Source organism: Hypanus sabinus, chromosome 21, assembly GCF_030144855.1.
Source record: "Hypanus sabinus isolate sHypSab1 chromosome 21, sHypSab1.hap1, whole genome shotgun sequence".
Taxonomy (NCBI): Eukaryota; Metazoa; Chordata; class Chondrichthyes; order Myliobatiformes; family Dasyatidae; genus Hypanus; species Hypanus sabinus.
This window is the reverse complement of record NC_082726.1, coordinates 55691446-55719284: the sequence shown is the minus strand read 5'-3', so window position 1 is coordinate 55719284 and position 27839 is coordinate 55691446. Positions and strand designations below refer to the sequence as shown.

The following is a 27839-nucleotide window of genomic DNA, read 5'->3' as shown; positions in this document are numbered from 1 at the left end:
TTTCATTGTTTCATAACTTTTCTATTACTGCCTTGGTTGAAGAAGCTAGCTCGCCATTATCTTCTCAGTGGCAGATTGAGATGGGCAATAAATGTTGGCAGTTCCCATGGCAACGCATTCTGATGAATGTGCTATGGCTACAACCAGAGTTCATGGGTTAAGGGCGAAAGGTGACAAGTTTACCAGGAGGGGAAACTTCTTCACTCAGAAGGTCGTGAGAGTGTGGAATGAGCTGCCAGCAGAAGTGCTGCATTCGAGCTCGATTTCAACATTTAAGCGAAATTTGGATTGGTACATAGATGGTAGGGTTATGGAGGGCTATCCTGGTGCATTTTGATGGGAGTAGGCAGTTTAAATGGATTTGGCATGGACTAGATGGGCTGAAGGGCCTGTTTCTGTGCTGTCTTCTTTTATGACTCTAAATGGATGAATAGAAAGATCCATTCTGCTATCCAGCTGGATTGTGCCTAATTTCTCTAACTCCACCTCATGTTTACATAACTGTCTCGACTCTTGCCTAATAATCTCAGTTATGGCCTTTTAAGCTGACATCTCCTCTGCCCTCTAAGTGCGAAAATGTGTTTCCTAAGTTTGGAGCGGATTTCAGGGGAACTTTTGAGTGTCAGTCTGGGAATAAGCGAGGAAAGGAACATCGAGTGAAATAAACTGAAATTGGAATATTCCAGGAGCTATTCTATGAGAAACAGATGGAGTGTGTTTCATAATATCTGGGATGAATGTAAATGCTCCGTGTATTTCTAAAGAGGCTTAACATACCCTAAAAAGCATAAATAAGTATAACCATCGTCATCAGTAAAAACATAAAAGCTATCAATATCAGTACGAACAATAACCTTTACTGGTTTAATCCAGTACAAGAAAGTTCTTCTACACCTCCAGCAATGCTCACCCTGGCAAAGCTCGGAAATAAAACTAAACTCTTTGCAATCTTGATGTCATATTTCATCTTCAGACTGGCTTCAGGGAACATATTCACACCATCTCTAAGCCCTTCTGTTCTGACCTCTGCAGCATTCGACTCTGTCCCATCTCTGTCTCAGCTTGCCAGCTGCTGAAACCCTCGCCCAAGCCTTAACAACCTCTAGAAACATCCATTCCTGGATGTCATTCCAAGGTTTTTTTTTCTGCAACTCTCTTTACTATCTGCAAACTGCAGCTCATCCAAAACTCTGTTGCCTAAGCACTAACACATCACCTCCCGCTACACCTGCTAAACGACCACTGTTGTCTTCTGCTGAACTAGTGCCCTGAATTTAAAAACTTTACCCTTCTGACTGATCCCTGTATGATCTTGTCACTTGTTATCTTTGATATCTCTGTGCACCTCTCACTTCAGCTATCTACTCATCCCCAAGTTTATTTGCTCTAACACACACAGTTGACCTTGCTTCTACCGTATTCCATAAACATTGGTAGAAGGAATAAAGGCATGGACTATTTTCTAAATGGGGAGAAAATTCAGAAATCAGAGATGCAAAGGGTCTTGGGAGTCCTTGTGCAGGATTCCCTGAAGGTTAACTTGAAGGGTGAGTTGGTGGTAAGGAAGGCAAATGCAATGTTAGCGTTCACTTCAAGTGGACAAGAATGTAAAAGTAAAAATGTAATGCTGGGTTTTACAAGGCATTGGTGAGCCTGCACGTGGAGTATTGTGAGCAGATCTGGGCTCCTTATCTAAGAAAAGATGTTTCAGTATAGGAAAGCATCCTGAGGAGGTTCACAAAAATAATTCTGTGAATGAACGGGTTAATGTATGAGGGGTGTTTGATGGCTCCGGGCCTGTACTTGCTGGAGTTTAGAAGAATAATGGGGGAATCTCATTGGAACTTAGCGAATATTGAAAGGCCAAGACAGCGTAATTGTGGAGAGAATGTTTCCTATGGTGGGGGTGTCTAGAACCAGAGGGCACAGCCTCCCTTTAGGACAGAGATGAAGAAGAATTTCTTTAGCCAGAGGGTGGTGAATCTGTGGAATTCATTGCCACAGAGGGCCTTGGAGGCCAAGCCAGTGGGTATATTTAAAGCAGAGGTTGCCAGGTTCTTGATTAGTAATGGAAGCGGAGATTACAGGGAGACAGCAGGAGAATGGGATTGCGATGGATACTAAATCAGTCATGATGGGGTAGTGAAGCAGTTTCAATGGGCCTAATTCTTCTCTAAATAAACCTCTCCATCTTGTATTCCTCCTTTAGGAGATTTGTTTGAATCCACCTCTGTGACCAAGCTTTTGGGTATCAGAGTTTTAGATATGAATGAATGGGTAGCTCAGTAGCACAAACTTTAGAGGAGTTACTTCACAACTCCAACAACCAGGGTTCAATCCCAACCTCCGTGACTGTATGGACTTTGCATGTTCTCTCCACAGCAGCATGGGGCTTCTCCTGTTTTCTCCCACATCCCAAAGACACGCAGGCTGGTATGTTAATTGACAGCCTCAAATTATTCCTGGCATTTGTGGTAGAATCTGAAGGGAGTCGACGGGAAAATGGATCAGATTTTTCTGAGTGTGCTGCATAGACTCAATGGGCTGAATGGCCTCCTATGTCACAATAAATATGAATCAAGGGATGTATGACCTGCGCATGAAAATGGCACTAAGGGTAAAGGCTCATCTTTGATGTGTTTGAATGGTAAAGCAGGCACTAGAGACCGACAGATCTAATTCTGTCTCATTTTATGTTCTTAAACTTAACGTAAGCCCTCTTCAGTCTGTGAATACCCATTTTATGTACAGCCTGTATGTACAATCAAGTATTTGTAGACCAGTGGGATGCACTTGCTGACTGCTCTAAGCCTCTTCTGCCAGGTGGGAGCAAATCGCAGACTCTGCTGATTTGTGAACTGTTGCTGTGGTCACGGTAACGGGACCTTGTTGGAGCCTGTCGAGGGCCACCTGAATCTCCCTGAGCTTCTCTTATATTTATTGCAAAGTTGGTTATGCTTATTTCTGTTCTTTAGTGTCTGTCGAGCCACTAAGGAAATAGGTGAAGTATTTAAATTCATCCCAGATACTTTGAGTAAGAATCAACTACCATCTTTTTCTCATGACGTAGCTGCCAACATCAAACGACGTAACCCTAACAGATCAATGTAATTCTCAGTATCATATTTAATTTTAATGACACGCCGATCAAGTTGTTTGATTCATTTTGTTACATCAGGGATGGTGCGTAATGGGAATCAAAAAAAACAGCAGATACGGGAAATGTGAAATACAAACAAAAATATTGGAAACACTCAGCAGATCAGACAGCATCTGAAGAACAGTCTCAGATATAAAACGTTAACTGTTTCTCTTTTCACAGATGCTACCTGACCATAAGACAATTAGTCCATAGGACATAGGAGCAGAATTAGGATATTCAGCCCATCAAGTCTGCTCACTATTCCATCATGGCTGATTTATTAATCCTCTCACCCTCATTCTTCTGCCTTCTCCCTGTAACCTTTGAAATCCTTAATAATCACTTTAGAATGGAAATTGTGACTCATCATTCAGAAACTATTTATTAAGCAAACTTTCACAAGGAGGTCAAATTAGGGTCACGGTAGAAGTAATCACAAGGACAAAGAACAATTAATTCTTTATTTTAAATAATAACAATTGAATCTTGAATCTTTAATCTTGCATTAGTTTTTTAAAAATTATTCTGTTATGAGAGATACAAATCAGTCATTTAATTAGACGCTGAGACAAGTTAAAGAGGATGAGTGCCTGTTGCTGCTGTTATTCTTTTGCTCCAGAGGATGACTCCAAATCATGGAGCTTTTGTATGAAGCTCAGATCAGATGGTAATAGGTGAACAGTCTCAGAAGAGTGTTGGGTTGAACAGAGTTGTATTCATCTGCCTACCACAGTCTCACCTGCCCACACTTAGCTGAGCTACATCCGGAGCTGTCCAGAATCTGCCTTTTAACTGTCGTCTCTTGTTCATTTAAGCGCTGTGCCTGTCATTCTAGTTTTAATAGAGCATGCACATGCACGATGTGGGTTAAGTGTGTGGAGTGCCGAATGCATATTGTCAATATGACACATGAGTATTACTGCATTGTATTGTGTGAGTGTGTGAGTGAGAGAGAGACCTTTCATGCAATTCCATTCTACTGAAGATTCCACACTTAAAGAACCTCATCGATGTCATGAGACCCACTGAGAGCTTCCAGCATTTTACACGGTTTACTTTACCTAGAGATGGCAAATGATACCCGTGTACAGAGTTGCGTGATTCTGCACCAAAAGCAGAAGACTTTTCTGCGGTCTCAACAACATTGACACAAAGGCGACAGCTGCTGCACCTGGAAATACTTTGTGTTCTCTCCAGTTTAATGCAACTTTGATGTTACACATCATAGATTATTGTCATGCACAAGTGCCTTTAACTTCAACACAGGAAGTCTACAAAAGCATGGAGATAAAGCAACAACAGAAATGGTATTTTGAAACAAGTAGCACAAAGGAAGGTCAGGCTTCTGAGTATGAGCTATGTGTGAAAGTAAGTACTCAATACACCACACATAGACAGAGGCTTTAAGTATGACATCTTAATTATTTGGTGGCAGTGACATCACATGCTCAATGAACGTAATTGCTGTTTCATTCCATCATTCCACGGTCAAAGTCACTTCGACCACATTTCTTCCCCCATCCTGATGTTTGGTCGGAACAACAACTGAACCTCATGACCATGTCTGCATGCTTTTATGCACTGAGTTGCTGCCAGGTGATTGGCTGATTAAAGATTTGCATTCACGAGCAGGTGCACAGGTGCACCTAATTAAGTGGCCACTGAGCGTAAGCTGAAATGCTGTCCAATATTTGCAACTGACAGTGCATGGCTAAGTAGGAGTCCAAATGTGGTTAAATACATTTCTGATTAGAAAATAAAAGAAGTGAGCACAATCCACCATTGCTTGGACAAACCTAAATATTCCTGGAAACTTAGAATGATTTAGCATCATTCTAGGATGTTCACTATCCTAACATGCTTCACCATGTGGTTTGAAAACTGTACTGCGGTAGATAGTAGGGCTCTAAAATGGATATTTAAAACAGCCCACCGGCACCAGCCTACCCTTCACCAAGGACATACATACAGAAAAGTGCCGGAAAAGGCCAGCAGTATCATGAAGGATCCCATCCACCCTGCACGTGGACTGTTGGTCCCACTCCCATCAGGGAAAAGGCTACACAGCATCCACGTCAGGACCACCAGACACAAAAACAGTTACTTACTGTACCCCAGGCCATCAAGCTGATCAACATCTCCACCCAGTAACCCACCCCACCACTATCACTTTATCATTTCCTGTCACCTTATGTACCTAGCGTCATTCGATGTATAAACAGTTTATTTTTATAAGCTAATCTTATGTATTTATACTTAATGTGTTCTTTATGCTATTTGTGTTTTTTATGTGGTATCAGATACAGAGTGAACTATCATTTTACTCTCTTTGTGCAATGGTTGTGTACTTAAGGTTGTCATAGCGGAAGAAGGTAGCGGAGATAAAATCCCACTACAGTACTTATTAAATGCTCCCAATGTCGGGCATCTCAAATAGCCTCTGACAACTAAGTCCAGCTCCTAGCCTGACAAGGAAAAGGGCAAAGGCTGGTTACTGGCGCATTAAAACCAGTCACTTCGGCCGGATGGGGCTCATCAGCAGTGGTTGGCAGCTCATCTAGGAGAAGGAAAACTCTGATCTCAAACCTCCACTGCCTTGCAGCTATACCCACTCATGGGGAAGGCTTCGGTTGCAATCTCCCAGGAAATATCTGGAGCTGGAGTCCCTAAGGCAGTCCAACATTGAACTCAACACTGATGGCAACTCCTGCGATGCTGCTGGTGCCAGATTGTGTTGATCCCTGCCATTCCTTTGGATTCATCAGCTGTGTGGAGAGAGGGAACTTGCTGCATGTGCAACAGCTTGCTCTCCATATATTACAGCCCAGGCTTGTGATGCACCATCAATAACTCTCGGAGACGGGAGGTGAACGATAGGCTTTTATTAGCAGCAAAATCGAGCACAGCATCTCGGAGACTGGGGGGGGTGGGGGGAGGGTGGGGAGCTGTGCCTCCAACCGCCTTTATACAGGGGTCTGTGGGAGGAGCCACAGGAGCAGTCAGCAGAGGGGCGTGTCCAGACAGGTATACATAGTTTACCACAGCTCGTGTTTCACGTAGACAACTAGGACACAACGTCCATGGTCAACCCTGACCAACAGAGGGCCCAATGATGAATGACAATATGCAGTCTTGAATTTAAATAACAACTTTAAGGGAATCTGATAAGATAGGAAGGGAAAGTATTTCTGTAGATTGGAGAGTCAAGGATCAGGGGCGTGACTTTTAGTAAAATGTATCTCAAGGTAGTATATGGTGACATGTTATATATGTACTTTGATAATAAATTTACTTTGAACTTTGAACACTTGATCTAAACATTGTCAGTGCGAATTCAACTATAATTTAATGCACAATAGAATTACCTACTTTCACGCTGTATGACGGATATTTTGGTCTCGCTCATCCTCATTTGCTTTGCTGGCTCCAAACTCTGTTCCTTATCTCACTCAACTCACAGATACGAAGAAATCCCTTCTCCTGCGTGGAAGTTTCTGCCACACATCAAGAATAAACCTGCACTTTTAAGATCTGAAATAGAAAGAATAAACCACTCACTTCAGTAAACAGAAAAGCAGGGTGTTGCTGTGAAAATTGATCATTGAATGTTATTGGATAAATCTATTTTTCAGGGTCCCCCTGGATCATTTGATTTCCTCCTACTGATGATGGCTGACATCAGACATGATATAATCGAACTGCAGGAACAAGTATTTGGCGAGCGACGGGGCATCACTCTTGACACTCTGCCCCTGGATGCACAAGACATGGGATCAGGGCAGGAGGAGATGTTTTCCACAGAGTCTGCCAGTAGCAACAGGTGACTGGATCTTCCCTGCTCTAATGAACACGCCTTTGTCTCGTATTCTTATAAGACTTGGTCAGATCAATCAATCTCCACGGATTGTGCCATGAACTACTTACAGTATATAAATTGATATTTTATATAGCTGGTGTTTGTTTGTTTCCAAGGTGGAAAGCTGAATTCTTCTGCTACACATTCAATCCCACTGGTGATCCTGTCTGTAATCACTCTGCCCTCCGTTGCTTACCTCAATAGTTAGAAACCTTCTCCCTCTTTATTTTATTTAAGGATACAGCATCATTACAGCCCCTTCTGGTCCAATGAGCCCACTCTGCCCAATTACACCCATGTGATCAATTAACCTACTAACCCAGGCAACACACACAGAATGTCAAAGGAACTCAGCATCTATGGAAAAGAGTACATTTGACGTTTTGGGCGGTGGCCCTTCATTAGGATTTGTTTGTGATTGAACCTACTAACTCATAAGTCTTTGGGATGTGGGAGGAAATTGGAGCACCCGGAGGAAACCCATGTGGTCAAAGGGAGAATGTACAAGTTCCTTACAGTCCGTGGCAGGTATTGAACCCAGATCACTGGTGTGGTGAAACCTCACACTAACCACTACGCTACTGTGCTGCCCTTATTTAGCAAGACCAGCTCTATCTCCCTTCCACCCTCTCTTCTGCAGACGTTTCGCTCAATAGCCTGGATCTGATTCCAACTGAAAGCCTTCTCGACATCTTCTGCCTTTGATCACATCATCCATCTAATCCTGTTCAGATGAAGCACTTGGAAGTTTTATTTTGCCACAAGCTGGTTGGAAATGACTCCTGCTGCTCTCTGCCCCCGATCGTTGGCTGATACCAGCCTTAGCTGAGTGGGTAGCGCTCTCACCTCTGTGTTAGGAGGCTCTCATTGCAAAGGCCAAATAGGCATTTGCAGGCAGACATTTTAAAGCAATATTCAGAGAAGATGTCTGACCCTAGAGGCATAAGAGACTGCAGATGCTGAACTCTAACAGCCTGCTGGAAAAACAGTGGTTCAGGCAGCATCTGTGGGGAGGGGAAGAGGAAAGAGAAGGAATTGTCACTGTTTCAGGTCGAAACCCTGCAGGTTCTTTGCCCTACCACCCTCCCCACAGATACTGCTCAATCTGCTGAGGTCCTCCAGCAGATTGTTCATTGCATTATCCATCAATAATTGATCCCTCTCATGCTTTTAAAAGCTGCATGACATGATGCTCATACCTCTACCTTGCTGACAGATTCCCTGGTCATTATCACACTGCTATTTACGGGTGTCTCTCTGAGTGCTCATTGAACACTACATTTCCTGCAGCAAGGGCAAAGTATCCAAAAGGGCTTCTCAGGCTGAGAAAAAAGCTTCAGGATATTCTGAGCTCATGAATCATTACTACAAGAAGAAAAGCTGCCCTTGTATTTTTTTTGCCAACTTTCCTTCCAGTAGCAAATCAATGCAGCTGCCAAGGCCCTAGAGCTCTGGAATTTCCTCTCTTTCCTCCATTAAGAGAGTCCATTAAAAAAAACCCTGCATCATTACCAGAGGTTGAACATCATCTTACGTGGCTAAATGGCAATTGCTGAATGACTGGACTTCTTTCAACTACTCCTTGCAGTGTAGGCCTACATTTAAATGGTGCCACAACAATGAATGGTCCTTTTATTTAAAACAGACATCTTGGAATCATTTAATGTACTTTCCCTGTGGTGAGCAGAGAGAGTGAGGTTGAAATGATCTCAGGACTGAACAGCCACTGATTATAGTTATCGGTGGTTTTAGGGAATCACAAAGGAGTCCATGGTTTTACTGAATGAACTGAACAAACACAAAATGCTGGAGGAACTCAGCATGTTAGGCATCACTCATGAAGAGGAATAAACAGTCGGGTCTTCAGACCGAAACCCACTGCCCTCCACTCTCTCCCCACCAATCCCAACCTCGCTATCAAACCCGCAGACATGTGGGATATCATTGTGGTCCGGGGGACTGACTCCTACCTTGCTGAGGCCTGGCGGCAATTCTCAGACACCCCCTCTTATAAACTCCTTGAAAAGGACCCCTCTCGGGAGCATTAACTCCACAGAGCTCCCACCAGTTCCCTTACCCAGTACTGATCATTCCTACCTCATGATTTGAGAGTTAGGGGGCAAAAGTTTAAGGGTAACACGAGGAGGAATTTCTTTGCTCAGAGAGTAGTAGCTGTGTGGAATGAGATTCCAGTAGAAGTGGTAGAAGCAGGTTCGGTATTGTCATCTAAAGTAAAATTGGATAGGTATATGGACAGAAAAGGAATGGAGAGTTATGGGCTGAGTGCAGGCCAGTGGGACTAGGTGAGTGTAAGTGTCAGCATGGACTAGAAGGACTGTTTCCATGCTGTAATTGTTACATGGTTATATGGTTACCAAATAAGCCCTGATGAAGGGCCTTGGCCCAAAACACCCATTGTTCATTCCTCTCCATAGATGCCACCTGACTTGCTAAGTCCCTCCAGCATTTGTGTTTGTTCTTCTGAATTTCTAGCATCTGCAGAATCTCTCATGTTTGTGTTGTTGGATGAATTGTCCAGCTTAGATCCACGTCTCAGTACCTCAACCCCCCCATAAAACTTATTTATTTCCCTTCAAGCGTATGACCAATAGTTCAATGGTTCCATTTAATATCAGAGAATGTGTACAGTACACAACCTGAAATTCTTACTCTCCACAGACATCCATGAAACAGAAGAAAAACCCCAAAGAATGAATGACAGGAAAATGTTAGAACCCCAAATGCTCCCTTCCCTCCCACACACAAGCAGCAGCAAAGCATCGATCCTCCCCGTTCCCCTCCTCCCACTTATTCCAGCAGAAAGCATCAGCCCCCACCACCACCCACCGAGCATTAGCAAGCCTCCAGAGGCCACAAGCTACAGACCACTGGTCTGTGGTCAAAAACCACTGCTCGTCCCTAAAGTTTGACATCCCACAGGCTCTCTCCCTCTCACTAATGAGGGGGAGAGAGGTATCACTCCTTCCACAGCAAGTGGGGGGGGGGGGGAACAGGTCACTGTTCCGATGTTACAGTCTGCAGCGCTGCTATATTTCAAATTTCCAATGAGACGCCCTGACAGAATCCAAGACTGAAACCTTTTAATACGGTTTAGTCCTGATCTTAATACCTAGCATGAATTTTTTTTTCTCTGCTAGCTTTGTTTCCCTAATTTATCACAAATTGATTAAAATGTCTTAAATAACATGAGAGAGCAAACACCTGAGCTCAAGTGAAATTTTGGACCAGAAAAATTGATTCTGCTTTTCTCTCTCAAGATACTGCCCCACCTGCTGTTTCTTTTGCAAATTCTCAGCATCTCCAATATTTGCTTTTTAAATGTTTAAGTGTGAAAATTAGAGTGCATAGGTTAAAATCATCCCCCATGATTTGCACTATTATCCATGCATTGGTCGGTTTTGATTTCATATCTACTATCCCTTGCTAATGACATGGTATTGGAGTCCTGCTGAATGGTCTCGGCCCAAAATGTTGACTGTACTTTTTTCCATTGACGCTACCTGGTCTGCTGAGTTCCTCCACCATTTTGTGTGAGTTGTATTGGGGACATGCTGCCTACAAATTACTTACACTATACATCCACTTTAACGAGATTATTTACTGTGCACATAACAGGCAATTTTTTCACAAATTTGTGTGTGAATGTTTCTTTGTAAGGTATACGTAGAATTGTTACAGCCCAAAAGAAGGTCCTTCAAATCTCCATGTCGACACTGGACTGCTAATGTCTTACTTCCTCCTTTTTGGAGTTTTTAATTTCACTTCCGTTTCAATATTTGCCATTGCAGCTGCACTTCACATTTAATTTGTTGTGCAGGCACGTTGTAACATTTTATAGGGCACTGTAAATGCAAAGGGATTTATATGAAGTTTACCTGGATAATTTACAAGACAGTTTGCCGACCACCTGATACTGAGTTTAAAAGCTGTGCGTGGATTCTTGCTTCTCAGTAGCCAAGGCACTCAAGTGACAGCATACTCCTTTAAACAAAACAAGCTGGCCTATTTAATAAAGCAGATAAAAAGGGAAACCTGTGTGTGTTTATTAAACTGCGCACAGCTGCCCGCAGTTCTGCCGAAGGCTAAGGAAAGCGCTTGCAGTCCATTGAGCTACTGTGCAGACTGACCCATAAGACCTTAAGACATAGAAGCAGAATTAGTTCATCTGGCCAATCAAGTCTGCTCCACCATAGCTTTATCGCAGCAGATTTATTATCCCTCTCAACCCCATTCTCCTGCCTTCTCCCCTAACCTTTGATATTCTTACTAATCAAGAACCCATCAGCCTCCGCTATAAATACACCTAATGACTTGGCCTCCACAGCCATCTGTGGCAATGAATTCCACAAGTTCACTACTCTCTGACTAAAGAAATTCCTCCTCATCTCTGTACTAAAGGGACTTCCTCGTATTCTGAGGCTGTGCTCTCTGGTCGCACACTTTCCCACTATAGGAAACATCCTCTCCACATCCACTCTGTCTAGGCATTTCAATATTCAACAGGTTTCAGTGAGATCCGCCCCCCCCCGCCCTTTCTTCTAAACTCCAGCAAGTACAGGCCCACAGCCATCAAGTGCTCCTCATACATTAACCCTTTTGATCCCAGGGTAATCCTCTGGGCCCCTGTCCATTGTCAGTACATCCTTTATTAGATAAGAAGCTCAAAACTGCTCACCGTATTCCAACTGCAGGCAAACCAATGCTTCATAAAGCCTTGGAATTACACCCTCGCTTTTATATTCTATTCCTCTCAAAATAAATACTAACTTTACATTTGCCTTCATTACTACTGATTCAACTCCCGAGTACCTTTGCTTCTCTGATTTCTGAATTTGCTCATCATTTAGAAAATAGTCTATGTCTACATTCCTTCCACCAAAGTTCATGACCATTCATTTCCCTACATTGTATTCCATCTGCCACTTCTTTGCCCATTTTCCAAATCTATTGAGGTTCCTCTGCAGACTCTCTGTTCCTCAACACCTACTACCTGCTCCTCCTCTTACCTTTGCATCCTCTGCAGACGTGATCAGTTCCATCAACCAGATCAACAACAAAATGTCAACATTATTTGCTACATCCTCTAGGTGAACCATTTTCTACTAATACAGACAGCTTTTTTCAATAACAGAAGCACACAGCCTGCATTCTATTTTAGACCAGTATCTTCTCTTGATTTCTGTTGTCAAGATTTCTGGTCAGACTTCTGGGTCAATACTTAGTATAAAAATTGCTATGCCAATAATTTGTTTAGTTTCTTTTGCCACTGTGCAACTTTAGCTTCAGACCTGCCTCTCACCTTGTACATACTGTAAATAATATCTCATAATTATCAAATGATTGTAGGAGATATCACTGACAATGTGCTATATCTTATAAAGATTTTGCAATGGATGTTATGTTTATGATACAAATTTGTAACTGTTTTCCTGTAAAATATACAGGTGATTGTCCTTGTCCTTTATGTAATGCTTTAAGATCATTTGTATCTCAGGTTCTAAGGAATCTTTTTGTTTGAATATGCATCTGTGTACTTACAGAATGAAAAACATACTCAGGTATTTTTGTATCTTTGCACTATATTCGATAAAGAAGGAAGGCCATGTGGGAGGAAAGGGCTAGGTTGATCTTATAGAAGGCTAGAAGGTCGAAGGCCCCTGCTGTGCCATGATGTTCAATGTTCTATATATCTGTTCAGAAATTATTTGTGTATCATCCTCTTTTGTGCCTGTTGAGTTCATTTGAACATTCTTGAATTACAATCATTTCCCTGAGACTCCAAGTTGGGAGAAGAAGGAAGAGGAACAGAAAAGCATCAGAGAATTACTGTATACTCTTTACAACTTTCACTATCACTTCCATCCTGAATAATAAGTAGTTATAGACCCACTCTGGGCAGCAACAAGATGCTGCAATGGACTCAGCATCGCAAATCAGAATGTGGGAGGGTGGGAGTGCTTCAGTGTCCACACTGACCAATGGGACCAGCTCAGACTGTGATGTGTCTTGTGGTTCAGCTCATTGACAGTATGCTTTTTGATCGAGGATCTTCAATGGGCAAGTTTTGCATTGAATAGTGGGCAGAACATTGCATCTAAATGTGGTTAAAACTAGGGAAGGGGATTTCCTTCCAAATGCATCACCCAAAACTACAAGTAAAAATATTTGACTACCGTCATTATAGCTATGAAGTTGACAGCACTAAACGAGACCATTTGGTGCAACGTCTCAATGCTGTCTCAAAAGAAACCTTTATTGACACTAATACCACTTCTTGGTCGACAGCTTTGGCATTGATAGTTCATTAAATTTTTACTGATTTTTCTTTATATAAATGGTACAAGGTTGAATCCCACACTACTCTCTTAGGCAGCAAATTTTAGACCCCACCCCCCCCCCACCCCGGGTGATGAAAGTACCTTTCTCAGTTGCCCTGTTATCACATTGATACCCGAGCTGCACTGTTTCACTATCTCACTGCATTGCATGTAAGGAATTATTTTCCAAAGGTTATTTTCGGTATAAATTGTTAATCCGGTCACATACTATAAATGGGATCAGCCATCACCTTGCAAGACCTATCATTTAAAACTGTTTAGTACTGTTAGGTAAACATTCTTTTGTATGATTAAGATATTGTTAAGCATGTGGTGGTAGGATTCAGATCCAGAGACAATGTAAGAGCAAACGTACACGTCCAATTCAGTATGGTTTGTGATTTCACTTGGAGGAGAACCTACAGGTGATGGTGTTCCTATTCCCCTGCTGACCTAGCAGTCTTGTGGGTTAATGAGGAGACTTTGCCAAAGTTCACTACATAGGCACTAGACAGTGCCTGACATTGTACTTTGATGTGAAAAGATACCCAACTGTTTAGATATAAGAGCTGATAGAATCAAGGCCAAATCTAAATCGCAAATCTAGCACACCCCTAATTCAGTTCAACATGCCATTTGGTTAACATTTTCAAAAGTTTGATACAATATATAGCATTAAGTCTAATGTGTACACTTATTGTGATAAATATCCATATAAGCAGTCACTTTTGTTATACCCCCTGTGAGGCTGAAGCATCTTATTTTAGCATAGAACATAAAAATTTACAGCACATTACAGACCCTTCAGCTCACAATCTTGTGCCAACCATGTAACCTACCCTAGAAAATACCTAGAACTTCCCTAGCGCCTAGCCCTCTATTTTTCTAAGCTCCATGTACCTAAGAGGCTTTAAAAAGACCCTGTTGCCGCCAGCAGTGCATTCCACGCACCCAGAACTCTCTGTGTGAAAAACTTACCCCTGACGTTCTCTCGGTACCTATTTCCAAGCACCTTAAAAACTATGTTCCTTCATGTTAGCCATTTCAGCCCTGCAAAAAAGCATCTGGTTATCCACATGATCAAACTTTCTCAAAGAAATATTGGTTTCCCAAATTGGCTCAGTTTCTTTTTCAATTAATTGACAAGTAAGATAAATAATGTCAGAAAATATGACTTAAAAATGTCAAGGCCAGCTATCATGTGCTCTCTGATACTGACACACCCAGAATGTCTAATTGGTGTTCACGCTTGTATAATGCTAATCCATGACAACAATATATCCAGGTGTTGTGGCTGTGTTGTTAGTGAAAGCAGCTTGGGGATTCAAGTCTAATTCCAATCACGTGAGTACAAAGAATCTAGGCAAGCTGTCCAATGCACATGTTGAGGGTCCCACATTGTCATAAGAACAATCTTCCAGACAAAGTGTGAAAAGGTGGCCCCAGCAGAACCCATGGTACTGATTTGAAGAGCTGAATCTAGGGGGAGGGTGGAGCGTTCTCCCTCGAGCCTTTGCAAAAAATAATTTCTCAATAACATAACCAAACAAGATTTGTCTTAATTTCATTCCTGTACAGTAAGTGGGACCCTACCGTTTACAAATTGACTGTGGCCTTTTCATCTTTAACAATGTCAATATTTCCAAATAATTAACTGTCTGCACAGAACTTTTGGAAGCTCTAAAATAATATAAAATCAAGTTTACTTTACCTTTCTATACTGTACATACATGTCTGTACACATGCAAGCACTATATAAACACTCTTGTACAGATTTCAATTCTGTGAACTCACATATACATACATGTTTTTACATGTTCACTCACAGTAAAAGTGAGAAATCATGAAATAGCAATAAAAAAATTGTCAAAAAGAGAATGGTCGGGGTACCTCATCAATCTGCTCCTCTGAATACACGGGAATGAAGTCTGATCAGTTCATTCGATTTGCGAAAGAGGTTAATAAAGTTAGTCCGGTGGGATGGAGATACAGAACTGTCAGTGTTCATTCAAGCAGAAACACCATCAGATCAATCTGCATCACAATCTGTATTACTCAGCCCTGTTACATTCCATGGCTGACAAATTTTGGAAATGGAACATTTTTCAAAGGAGTTTTATCTACCTTTGCATATCTGCTTGCAAGTCTCGATCCATTTTTCACCAGAAAGCTCTCTGCCATTTTTCCTAAAGTTATTAATAAATGTAACAACTTATTGTTACATCTTCTCCATGGTGTGAATGACGGTTCATTTTCCAGTGTGAATTCTTGCTTTAGACCTGCTGCCTTATCACTGAATATCCATCTGAACTTCAAATTTGTTTTTATTTTAAGGGTCTAGATCTCATCTCTTGGTGTCCTTTTCATCATGAATTACCCACACTTGGCCAAGTAGTCATGTGTGAATTTATAAAGATAAGCGTTACTTGTCACGCTTACATCAAAGTACAGTGAGATGTGTCAATTGTGTCAAATCAAATCAGCGAGGATTACGTTGGGGACAGCCTGCAAGTCCTGCTATAGCATACTCACAACCCACTAATCTTAACAAGCCTTTGGAATGTGAGGGGAAATGAGAGCACACAGAGGAAACCCACACAGTCATGGGGAGAATGTACAAACTCCTTACAGGCATCGTTGGAAATTAAATCCCGTTCAATGATTGCTGGCGCTGTAAAGCAAGCGCAAAACACTACACGAGAGAGCATTCCAGCTGCAAATTGGATGTTGCCCCGCTACAGAATCCCAGCGAGATGGCTTTGCTCCTTTAGTAGGCCACTGAAGAACATTCCTGAGACTCAAGCACAGTGAGAATGTCATGAGGAACACACTTGGAATGTCGGCTCTGATGTTATCCTGCGTCAGTTGTCACAGAAGTTTACAATGACCATCTCCACAGGTTCACATGAAGGCCAACGTTCTGTAAATTCCTTTAAAGGAATGGTCATAATACTTGTTTACCCCACAAATTTCTATCAATTCACCATAGAAAACTTTCCCGGCTTGGTACTGTTGTGCCAAGAATGCAAGAAACTGAAGAGATTTGTGGACACAGCTCAGCTCATCACAGGAAGCAGCCTCCCCTCCAGGGACCCTGTCCACACTTCCCACTGTCTCAGTAAAGCAGTCAGCATAATTTGAGACCCATCCTATTGGATGGAAGATAGCACCAGGCTCAATGACAGCTTCTATCCCATTGTTATAAATTATTGAATGGTCTCCTAGAACAATAAGGAAGACTCTGGACCTCGATATGGCCTTTGCACCTCTTGTCTGCCTGCACTTTCTCTGTAACCATAACGCTATTCCACATTCTGTTATTGCTTTTCCTTGTATTCATTCAATGCACTGTTGTATTGAACTGATCTATACGAATGACATGCAAAACAAGTTTTTTACTGAACTTCCACATATGTGACGATAATACATGTGTGACAGAGAGGTAGGAGTGTGGGAGAAGGGAAGAGGAAGAAAGAAAGGCAAGGGGAGAGAGATAGAGGGAAAAGGAGGGACAACAGAGAGGGGGAGACTGGAGGGGTGGAAAAGGGTTGGAGAGAGGGAGAAAGAAAGGGGAGGTGGGGGATAGGGAGGAAGGGTGAGGGTGAAAGGGGAGATGAAGGGATTAGCAGAGAAATGTGGGGAGAGAAGAAGGGAAGGGGAAGGGGATGGATTAAAGGGAGAGTATCATTGGAAATGGGCGAGGTTAGAGAGAGCAGGGGAGGAAGGGATGATGAGGTAGAGGAAGAGGATAGAGGGGAGAGGGGAAGAAGACAACGCTCTCCTAATTCACCATTTTATCGTAGACTTGAAGCCTGACGTGGCAGTCAGGCCGAGAGATTAACACTGAGCTATGAAACCACAGTCTCACTTGCCTGAAGATTCTGAAGTACAATATAGAGTTAGAAAGAGCTCTGCTTGTGTAATAACCAAACTTAATGAAATACATCAGATCAAAGGAGAAAAACAGCATTTTCAATCAAAGTCCTGCTGGGCACAGTCACTGACCTGAAGTACGTTTGTATTATCCTGTTTCTATGTCATCCAAGAATGCTGCACAGTCCATTGAGTTTTCCAAACTTGCCCTGTTTATTACAAGTTTCCATATTCTATGGTATTATGTTATCAGTCAGGGTGGTGAAAAAACATGCTAAATGTGCAAATAATACCAAAGCAAGGGGAGCAGCAGAGGTGGAGAGTTTGAATAAATAAACAACTAAATAACAAGAAAGTGAATGGGATTCATTGAAAAGTATTTTTAAAATGGAATAAAATTGGCACATAGGTAATGCTCTGCAAAACATACATGTGACTTGAGATATGAGTTTTGTATGTTTATAGATGATAACTTTAATTTCAGCACCTTGATACTCAAGAGTTATAGAAGGAAGGGAGGTGCCTGTACTTGGGAAATGGCCTTGGAGTCTTCAAGAGTTGAAAAGCAATCTTCAGACACCGCACAACTGAAAACTCTGCTGGGAGTAAAATTATTGGGCTCCTTCTTAGTTTCTTTAAACTCCTCAATTATTAAAAAAAATTTGAGACACAAGGATAAAAATTGAGAACTGTGGCTAGGCACAGCTCAAATGCCATCTATAAATTTGCTGATGAAACTATTGTTGGCAGAATTTGAGATGGTGACAAGGAGGCATACAGGAGTGAGATAGATCATAACAACAACCTTGCACTCAATGTCAGTAAGACCAAGGAATTGACAGTGGACTTCAGGAAGGGGAAGTCAAAGGAACACACACAAGTTCTCATTGAGGGATCAGCAGTGGAAAGGGTGAGCAGTTTCAAGTTCTTGGGTGTCAACATCTGTGAAGATCTATTCTGGGCACAACCGATTGATGCAATTTTATTAGAAGTTTGAGGGGACTTGGTATTTCACCAAAGGCTCTCACAAAATTTCTGCAGGTATACAGTGGAGAGCATTATAACTGGTTGCATCACTGTCTGGTGTGGAGGGACCACTGCACAAGGTCAGAAAAAAGCTGCAGAAAGTTGCAAACTTAGTAGTCCATCATAGGCACTCACCTCTCCAACATCGAGGACATCTTCAAAAGGCGATGCTTCAAAAAGGTGGCATACACCATTAAGGACTCTCACAACCCAAGATATACCCTCTTCTCACTGCTACCATCAAGGAGAAGGTATAGGAGCCTGAAGACAAACTCTCAACATTCAGGAACAGCTTCTTCCCCTCCACTATCAGATTTCCCAATGGACAATGAATGCATGAATGCTACCTCAGTAATTTTTCCCTCTCTTTTTGCACTACTTATTTAATTCTATATACACATCTCTTGTTTTAAATTATAGTTTTTTTTTATTGTAGTGTACTGCAAAACAACAGATTTCACAACATATCCCAGTGATATTAAACCTGATTCTCATTCTGATTTATTGCTAATTTCTAAATGTCTCTGTGAAGGTAGTGGTAAGTTGCCTTAATGCTATTGAAGACTCAAAGCAGGAGATCCAAAGTTGATGGATGCCAATACATTGCAAAAATAGTGTAGATGACTACTGAGAACCAACCACATTGGTCAGGTTTGGAGACACATCCAGATCAGATCAGCTGATTTCCTTCCAAGCCGAGCTTGCTGGACGAGGTTTGTTTTTACCACAGTGCAGTTGTTTCCAGTTCTCACGCTAGCTTTTCTTTTTAGTTAAATAAATGGTGGTAGAATTAAATTCCAGATTATTTAATTAACTGAATTTGAGTCCAGCTTCTGTGCTAGAACGTGTGTTTTTAGCCTGGATCTCTGAATGAGCAGCCCAATAAATGAACCACTAAGCAACCTCCACACTCTTTGGCCAGCAATCAAGAAACTTTGATAAATTCTGAAACATTATTTTTGTGATTTCAGCATTTAAATTGGCATGAGGGGTGGACCATAACCAGAAAATGTTATTCAACAATCATGGGAGCCAGGAAGTGGGTTAGAGATCACGTGATGAAACCAACTCAAGTTGGCAAACCTTAAATTGTAAGCAGAAAATAAACTGAAATGAACAAAGACTTTTAGTGTCTGGTTTACATACTAGACAAAGAAACAAACCAGACTGTCTGATCTCAAAGTGGTTAAGTGGCAACCTATTTATATAATGGAATATACACAAGGTTGTTATCAGGTTTCAGTACCTAATATACGTGGGAAAAAGAACTGCTGTTCAGGTGAGACGTTCGCAAACAAAAGTTTATAGAATGGGAGAGTTCTCTCACAAGAATCTGATTCAATTAATTATTTTAAAACAAGATTGTAAACCTTTAGCCAAAAGGGATCAGAGATTGGTTTATTATAAAGACTGCCCATATTAGGAGGCTGCACAGCAGCTTTGCAGTTAGTATAACACTTTAAAGCACCAGCGATCTACTTGGCGTTCAATTCCCGCTGCTGTCTGTAAGGAGTTTTATGCTGTTACTATGACTGCGTGGGTTTCACAAGTTCCACAGATGTATGGGTTAGGGTTAGTGAGTTGTGTGCATGTTACGTTGGTGGCAGGAGCATGGTGGCATTTGTGGGCTGTCCCCAGCACATCCTTCAACTGTATTGGTTGTTGACACAACTGACCCATTTCATTGTATGTTTTGATGTACATGTGACAAATAAAATTAATCTTTATCGAAGTATCAGTCACCTCTATTACCTTTTAAATCTTGTTAATAGCTCACCAGCTGGTGAAGGCTTTACCCACTAAACTAAATATTAACTTATACGTATGACTAAATTTGACTTCCCAAAAGCTCTTTTCCAATTCTGACAAAGGGTCTGCGATCCGAAGCATAAACTCTGTTCTCTCCCTGCAGATGCTACCTGACCTCCTGAGTCTTTCCAGTATTTTCTGATTTTATGTCAGATTTCCAACATCATTGGTTTTTATTGATATTCTTATGAATATTAGCATTCATTTCAAACATAAAAGCGGGGATGAGGTGCTGAGGCTTTATAAGGTACTGGTCAAACCACATTGAAGTATTGTGAGTGGTTTTGGGCCCCTAATCTGAGAAAGGATGTGCTGGCATTGGAGAAGGCCTAGAGGAGATTCACGAGAATGATCCCAGGAATGAAAGGATTAACGTGCGAGGAGTGCTTGATGGCTCTGGGCCTGTACTCACTGGAGTTCAGAAGAACGAGGGGGGATCTCATTGAAACCTATCAAATATTGAAAGGCCTAGATAGAGATAGACAAGGAATGGATGTTTCCTTTAGTGGGAACACAGCCTCAGAATACAATGATGTCCATTTAGAACAGAGATGAGGAGAAATGACTTCAGGAGGGTGGTGAAACTATGGAACTTATTGAAACAGGTGGCTGTGGAGGCCAAGTTATTGGGTATTCTTAAAGCGGAGCTTGATAAGTTCTTGATTAGTAAGGACATCAGACTTTAACTGCCCATATGTCTTAAATACTTTGACATTATTTTGATGGATACTGTGTACATGCTCAGCAAATGAAGGCTTCTCTGTAAATTGAAGTTGCTTTTACTTATTAAGAACCAAGTCTGATGATATGTTTTTATGGCCCAACATTGCAAGGGGACATAATGATTCCATCATCAACTCTGCCATTAATATTGTCCATCTCCTTCTCCCAATTCACCAAACCTCATTCAGTTCCTCTCCATAGATGCTGCCTGACCTGCTGAGTTCCTCCAGCATTTTGTGTGTTACTCAAGATTGCCAATATCTGTATGATTTGTCCCCTTTAGCACATTTGGATGCTGTCAACCTTTGTTATGTATAGTTTTTCATAAATTCAATTGCATTTTTTGATTTTTCCTGTAAATGCCTACAAGAAAATGAATTGCAATGTGACATACAGTAAACACTCAGTGGCCACATTATTAGGTACACCCGTGTACCAGCTCATTAATGCAAACAACGAATCAGTTAGTCAATCATATGGCAGTGACTCAGTGCATAAAAGCATGCAGACATGGTCAAGAGGTTCATTTGTTTTTCAGAGCCAACATCAGAATGGGGAAGAAATGTGATCTAAATGACTTTAACTATGGAATGATTGTTGGTGCCAGACAGGGTGGTTTAAGTGTCTCAGAAGCTGTCGACCTCCTGAGATTTTCACGCACAATAGCCTTTAGAATTTATAGAGAATGGTGTTCATCAACCCCCAATTCCCTCTTCTTGCACAAAAAAAATGGGAAGATCGGGTGAAAAAAGACATAATATAAAAACTACATGATTGGAAAGAAGTCTATAGACAAAAGTCCACATCCAGAACGTAGAAAAAGCACCTTCAGTTGCAGCGGCAGGTTCTTCCCTCTCCAGTACAGAGCAACCAATCAGAAGGCAAGCAGCCAGCACACACCCTCTGCACTCACTTTGATGCTTCAATCTCCCTCATTGCTTTAATTGGTGAACAATGGCAGCTTTAATCAGTAACATTGAGCCTAACATCGGTTTGCGCCCCATCCTGCAGACTGCCCACTACGAGGTTCACACACGCTGCCTCCGCCTCCTGGAATCCTCTTGGAGACTGCAGAGCGCTGGAATATCCAAAGAATTTCCAAACTTCCACACTCATCTTGTTGTTTCAAATGACCTCGTCACTTTAATCCCGCTTTACAGGAAATCCACCACAGTGTTCTGGTCAAGTAATCAAACAGGGTAAAACATATACAGTAAATGTTAGGGCACTAAGGAATCTTGGGGTACAGATCTATAGCTTCCTTGAAAGTGTAAGAAAAAGGCGTAGGGCAAGTTTGCTCTCATAAGTTCTTCATTGCCTGTAAAATGCATTGGGATGTTTCAATAGATTTGTACAGAAAGTCCAAGTGTTTTTTTCCCCTCGTCCCAGGACCAGCAATCCAGATAAATGTGTTTCAAACATATCGAAGCCAGAAGGGGTCACTACAGAGCAACCTGAGGCTGGAGATCTATCCTGAATGATTGAACTTTGCAGACCCAGACTCTATTCTCCAAAAGGAGTGCTGAGCAGGGTTTATCCGGGTTCAGATGCAAAACCAGCTTCACAAAATATCAAAGAAGCAGAGCCAGTGCCCAGATAAGAACCAGATTGCTAACCAACCGCCTGGATAGAAGTGAGTTCTTGGAGCAGTTCCTGAGTAGCCGTGATTACTTTCTTACAGTAACAGTTTCCGTGTGAATGAGGTAATAGATCTCTAAATTTTCCAGGTGAATTACACTACATCAAAGATAATAATTAAGAATAACTTTGTTTCAAAACCAGTTAGTGATCAAAAACAATTAGAATTGTCCAATCAAGGCTTGATTAACTTGAAAGGTTAAGTTTATTTTTTCCCCCACAGATGTTTCTGAACTGCTAAGTACTGCTGTGATGTTTTGCTTTTGTATTATCATCCATGGAGGTTAAATCTATGCAGGAAACTGCAGACTGTTCACCGATATTCATTTTCAAAAGTGTCTCTGAAAGCCTGCCATTTTGAACACAAGGTTTATCACTAATCCAAGGCATCCCTCTTTTTCCCCCATCTTCAAGTAACAGCGTATACATCATATGAAAGAAAGAATGAAGGAAAGAGAAGCAAAGAGGAGGAGGAAAGAGGAGGGTAGAAGGAGGAAGAGGAAAAGAAAGAAGGAAAGAGGAAGAGGAAAGAGGAAGAAGGAAAGAGAAAATATTAACCAGTGGCTTCACAAGAGAGTCAAAACAAGGTGATGCACCATCAATAACTCTCTCTGTGACGTGAAGGCGAGATATCGGCGTTTATTGACTGGAAGAAAGAACAAGCAGTTGTTAACCACCATACTACATCCTGGAGACTGATGGCCGGGCTCAGGCTTCAATCGCCTTTATACCGGGGTCTGTGGGAGGAGCCACGGTCAGTGGGAGGGGCCACAGGAGCAGTCAGCAGGGGGTGTGTCCAGACAGGTATATGTAGTTCACCACACAAGGGTATTGAAATGCCAAGCCTCTTTGAAGAAGTGCAACATCTCCACTAAGTCCTTGGCAGCTCTAACCTATTCCGGCACAAGAGTGAAGCAGCAGCATTTGGAATGGAGCGCAGAACTTGAAGTTTGTGCACAGAGGCCTTACATTAGCAGAGGAAGGGGTGCACTACCTCATAAACTCCCCATCTGCCCACACTGTCAGCCGTCATCTGCTCCATGAAAGTGTCTGCAGATCCCACATTGGCTGCAGTAGTCACTTTGGAACCTACAAAGTGAAAATAAAAACAAGCCATCCTGGACCCCTAAGGAAATGCATAAGAATAATTTTTAAAAAGGAAAAATGGAGAGTGTGGTGCTCCTGGTGTGGCTTTTTATATATTGGTGAGACCCGAAGCAGACTGGGAGACCGTTTCGCTGAACACCTACACTTGGTCCGCCAGAGAAAGCAGGATCTCCCAGTGGCCACACATTTTAATTCCACATCCCATTCCCATTCTGATATGTCTATCCATGGTCTCCTCTACTGTCAAGATGAATCCACACTCAGTTTGAAGGAACAACACCTTATATACCAGCTGGGTAGCCTCCAACCTGATGGCATGAACATTGACTTCTCTAACTTCCGTTAATGCCCCTCCTCCCCTTCTTACCCCATCCCTGACTTATTTAGTTGTTTTTTTTCTCTCTCTCTGCCCATCACCCTGCCTGTTCTCCATCTCCCTCTGGTGCTCCCCCCTCCCCCTTTCTTTCTCCCAAGGCCTCCCATCCCATGATCCTTTCCCTCCTCCAGCTCTGTATCACTTTCATCAATCACCTTTCCAGCTCTTAGCTTCATCACACCCCCTCCAGTCTTCTCCTATCATTTCGCATTTCCCCCTCCCCCCACTACTTTCAAATCTCTTAGTACCTCTCCTTTCAGTTAGTCCTGACGAGGGTCTCGGCCGAAACGTCGACAGTGCTTCTCCCTATAGATGCTGCCTGGCCTGCTGTGCTCCACCAGCATTTTATGTGTGTTGGGTATATTGAAAGCAGAGGTTGATAAGTTCTTTGTTAGTGATTAGGGTGTCAACAGTTACGGGGCATGAGAATGGGGTTGAGAGGGATAATAAGTCAGTCATGATTGAATGGCAGCAAAATCTCAATGGGCCAAATGGCCTTTTCTGTTCCTATGCCTTATGGTTAAGGTGCATGATCAAGTGAGAGCAAGAGAGATTAAATGACAAAATGATTTATTGTATACATGCTTTATTTTTAAAAATATAAAAAGTACTCTAAGCTACTTCTTCACCCCCTCCAAGAATTAATTTATTTAAATTAATACTGAATTGTGGGCAGCCCAGTTTGTCCCTCAGTTAGACAGTTCTCTAGTATGCAATGCCCAAGTGAATCGATAGGGGGCAGCAAGGAACAATTCTGTTGGTGCTAGTGAGGAGCATCTGGCAACCACGCCAAACCAGTAGGCACTCAATACACACACGAGATTCTGCGGGTACAGGAACTCCAGAGGAACTCAGTAGGGCAAGCAGCATCCATGGAGAAGAATAACCAGTCGACGTTTCAGGCCGAGACCTTATTAGGATTGGAAAGAAGGGGAAGAAGCCAGAATAAAGTGGTGGGGGGAGGGATAAGAGTACAATCTGGCAGGTGATAGGTGAGACTAGATGAGGGGGAAGGTTGATGTATGGGGGGGGGGGGAGTATGAGAGTGAAGAGCACAAAGTTCCTAGGTGTGCACATATGAGATAATCCCACCTGGCCCCACAACACCTTCTCATTAGTCAAGAAGGCACCTTCTGAGGTGATTGAAGCCTGAACCCCCCATTTTAACAACTTTCTACAGGAGCATGACTGAGAATGTCCTGTCTGGCTGCTTCATTCTGTGATATGGAACCTGCAAGGCCCTACAAAGGATAGTAAAAAGAGCACTGTGGTCTCTCTCCCCACCCCCCCCCCACTTGTGACATTTACTGGGAGCGTTGTAGACAAGGCACTGTTGAGGATCACTACCACCCATCTCTCAATTAGTCAGGTTTGGTGCCGCGGTAGCATAGCTGTTAGCACGATGCAGTTCTAGCTCAATGCGTTCAGGAGTCTGGAGTTCAATTCTGACCTCATTTTATAAGGAGTCTCTGTATGTACTCCCCAGGGAATGTGTGGGTTTTTCCTCCCACAGACCAAAGACATACCAGGTAGGTTAATTGAGCATTGAAAGTTGTTCTGTGATTAGGTTAGGATTAAATCGGGGCTGTCAGGGGTTGCTGGGGTAGCACAGCTCAAAGGGCTGGGAGGGCCTATTCTGCACTGTATCGGTAAAATAAAATATAAATAAAAGTTAGGACTAAAAGAAAGGGGGAATAAGCAGAATAAGAATGTTTTTAGGAGTGGGGGTAGGAATGCAGTACAAGCTGACAGGTGAAAGGCAAATGCAAAAGATGCAGGGTTGCTGCAGATAGGGACAAAAACACGAGCTCCTGGACAGACAGGACTACACGATATTTAGAATCACAAGCTAAGGTGATAGAAGGGGAGCAAGACTCATCGACCAAAATCAATGCACAAGTTAAAGACGTAAATGTGCTTAGGCCAGAGAGCTCAACAGTAAGCGTATTCACTTAAATCTCTTCACAAAAAAAAACATTTAACTTCCTCTGCATTGCTGAGTCAGGACCTCTGGCCCACCAAGTCTACTCGAGCTCTCTGCAGACCAGCTCAGCCAGCCCACGAGCTTTAAATCTGTGTTCCCGATTCCTGAACCAGTCGCTAATGGTAACAGTTTCCCTCTACCTATCCATTTGGAGTTAGCATGTTTGTGCACCTCAGTCACATTTCTTCTTTCTTCAAAAAAAAAGAACAGGATGAGTCCCTCTCCAGATGCTGGCCTGTGCAAGGTTGTATGGAAGACCGGCTGTTGCCCAAGCAGCAAGTCTCCCCTCTCCATGCCACCGATGTTATCCAAGGGAAGGGCAAGAACCGATCCAGCTTGGCACCAGTGACATCGCAGGAGCTGCCAGAACGAGGTTGAAGGCAACGTTGGACTGCCTTAGGAACTCCAGTTCCGGATTTGTCCTCAGGGTTTACTCCCGAAGCCTTTCCCATGAGTGGGTATGGCTACAAGGCAGCGGAGGTTTGAAATCAGTTTTCCCTCTCCAGGTTGACGAGCTCCATCTACCCAAAGCACTGGTTTTAAGGTGTCAGGACCTGCCTTTGCCCCTTCTGCTGTCAGTAGAAATAGTTTCGCCGGGCTTAGAGGCTAAAACACATGAGAAGGCCAGGAGTTGGACTTGGTTGCCAGAGGCTATTTGAGGCGCATGCTGTGAGGAGCACTTTTAGGTAGTGGGAGCTTGTCCCCACTACCACTCCTCTGCTTGACAACCTTGGAACTCAGCATAATACACAAAGGTGTGCATATATTCTCCATCATAATGCCTGAAACGGAGGATGTTAGATACAAGGCCAGATTGCACAGCTGTATTTGTATAAAGCATTGAAGGCTGAGAAGTGACCTTATAGAAGTTTATAAAGGTGCTTATAGAGTGACCTCATAGAGGAGATTGAGGGGCATAGATAGGGCAGCCTTTTTTCATTGGATGAAGGAATCCTAAACTTGAGGGATGAGGTTCAAAGTGAGGAGAAGATTAAAGAGGATCCGAGAATCAAATGTTTTGACACGCAGGGCAGTGGGTAAATGGAACAGGCTGTTAGAGATGGTGGGACGGCAGATACAATTACAACTTTTAAAATCTGCTTGTACAGGTGTCTGGTTAGGAAAGGGAAGGCTTCAGTGATTCAGGCAAACATTGATAGATGAGCTGAGCAGAAGGGACACGTTTCTTTGATGTACAGTACAGCTCAATGACTATATGAAAGCAGATAAGGTGGGCTGGATTTCAAAATTTGGTGCTATTTCATTCTACACACATTAAGATACCTGCACCATCGATCACTGAGTCAGTCACTATCAGAAATGACAGAAGTCAAAAAAACTTTCCTGGAACAAATCACTGAAATAGTCTGCCCTTATATCCATGCTAGCCAAAAATAGTCTATTCTGATTAGATATTTTCCTGAGCTCTTGGTCCAAAGTAATACATACAAATATAGTAACATACACTCAGCACCATTTTATTAGGTACTTGCTGTATCTAATGAAGTGGCCACCAAATGTATGTTCATGGTCTTCTGCTGCTATAGCCCATCCACTTCAAGGCTCAATGTGTTGTACATTCAGAGATGCACTTCTGCACACCACTGTCATATCACAGAGATATTTCAGTAACTGTTGCCTTCCTGTCAGTTTGAACCAGTCTGTCCATTCTCCTCTGACCTCTCTCATTAACGAAGTGTTTTCACCCATAGAGCTGTCGCTCACTGGATTTTTTTTTGTTTTTCACATCATTCCCTGTAAGCAGTCTATAGCAGGGGTTCCCAACTTTCTTTTATGCCATGAGCCCCTACCATTAGCTGAGGGATCTGTGGACCCCAGGTTAGGTAGAGACTGCTGTGTGTGTAAATCCCAGATGAGCAGCTTCTGAGATACTCAAACCACTCCATCTGGCACCAACAATCATTTCATGGTCAAAGTCATTGAGTTCACAGTTCGTCTCCATTCTG

At 42.4% G+C, this 27839-nt stretch overlaps 1 protein-coding gene and 1 long non-coding RNA gene across 10 annotated transcripts in view; one reads left to right on the top strand and one right to left on the bottom strand.

Annotated features, from left to right (window-relative positions):
• LOC132379064 (collagen and calcium-binding EGF domain-containing protein 1-like) overlaps positions 1 to 27839 on the top strand; it is a 244161-nt gene that overhangs the window by 166622 nt on the left and 49700 nt on the right. For 2 of the 8 annotated variants that reach the window (XM_059946580.1, XM_059946583.1), the window contains exon 11: positions 6775 to 6962. The exons of 1 other annotated variant lie outside the window; for it this stretch is intronic. In XM_059946580.1, the coding sequence (XP_059802563.1) occupies positions 6775 to 6962 (188 nt within the window). Of the gene's footprint in view, positions 1 to 2975; positions 3028 to 6774; positions 12579 to 22819; positions 25846 to 27839 lie in introns of those variants that run through there. 5 more of the 8 variants (XM_059946582.1, XM_059946581.1, XM_059946588.1 and 2 more) reach the window with 5 other exon arrangements.
• LOC132379065 (uncharacterized) overlaps positions 1 to 27839 on the bottom strand; it is a 57362-nt gene that overhangs the window by 15988 nt on the left and 13535 nt on the right. The window contains exons 2-3 of one of the 2 annotated variants that reach the window (XR_009507281.1): positions 14315 to 14386; positions 6512 to 6673 (exon numbers count right to left, since the gene is read on the bottom strand). This is a non-coding gene — a long non-coding RNA (uncharacterized LOC132379065). The remainder of the gene's footprint in view (positions 1 to 6511; positions 6674 to 14314; positions 14387 to 27839) is intronic. The other variant, XR_009507280.1, reaches the window with a different exon arrangement.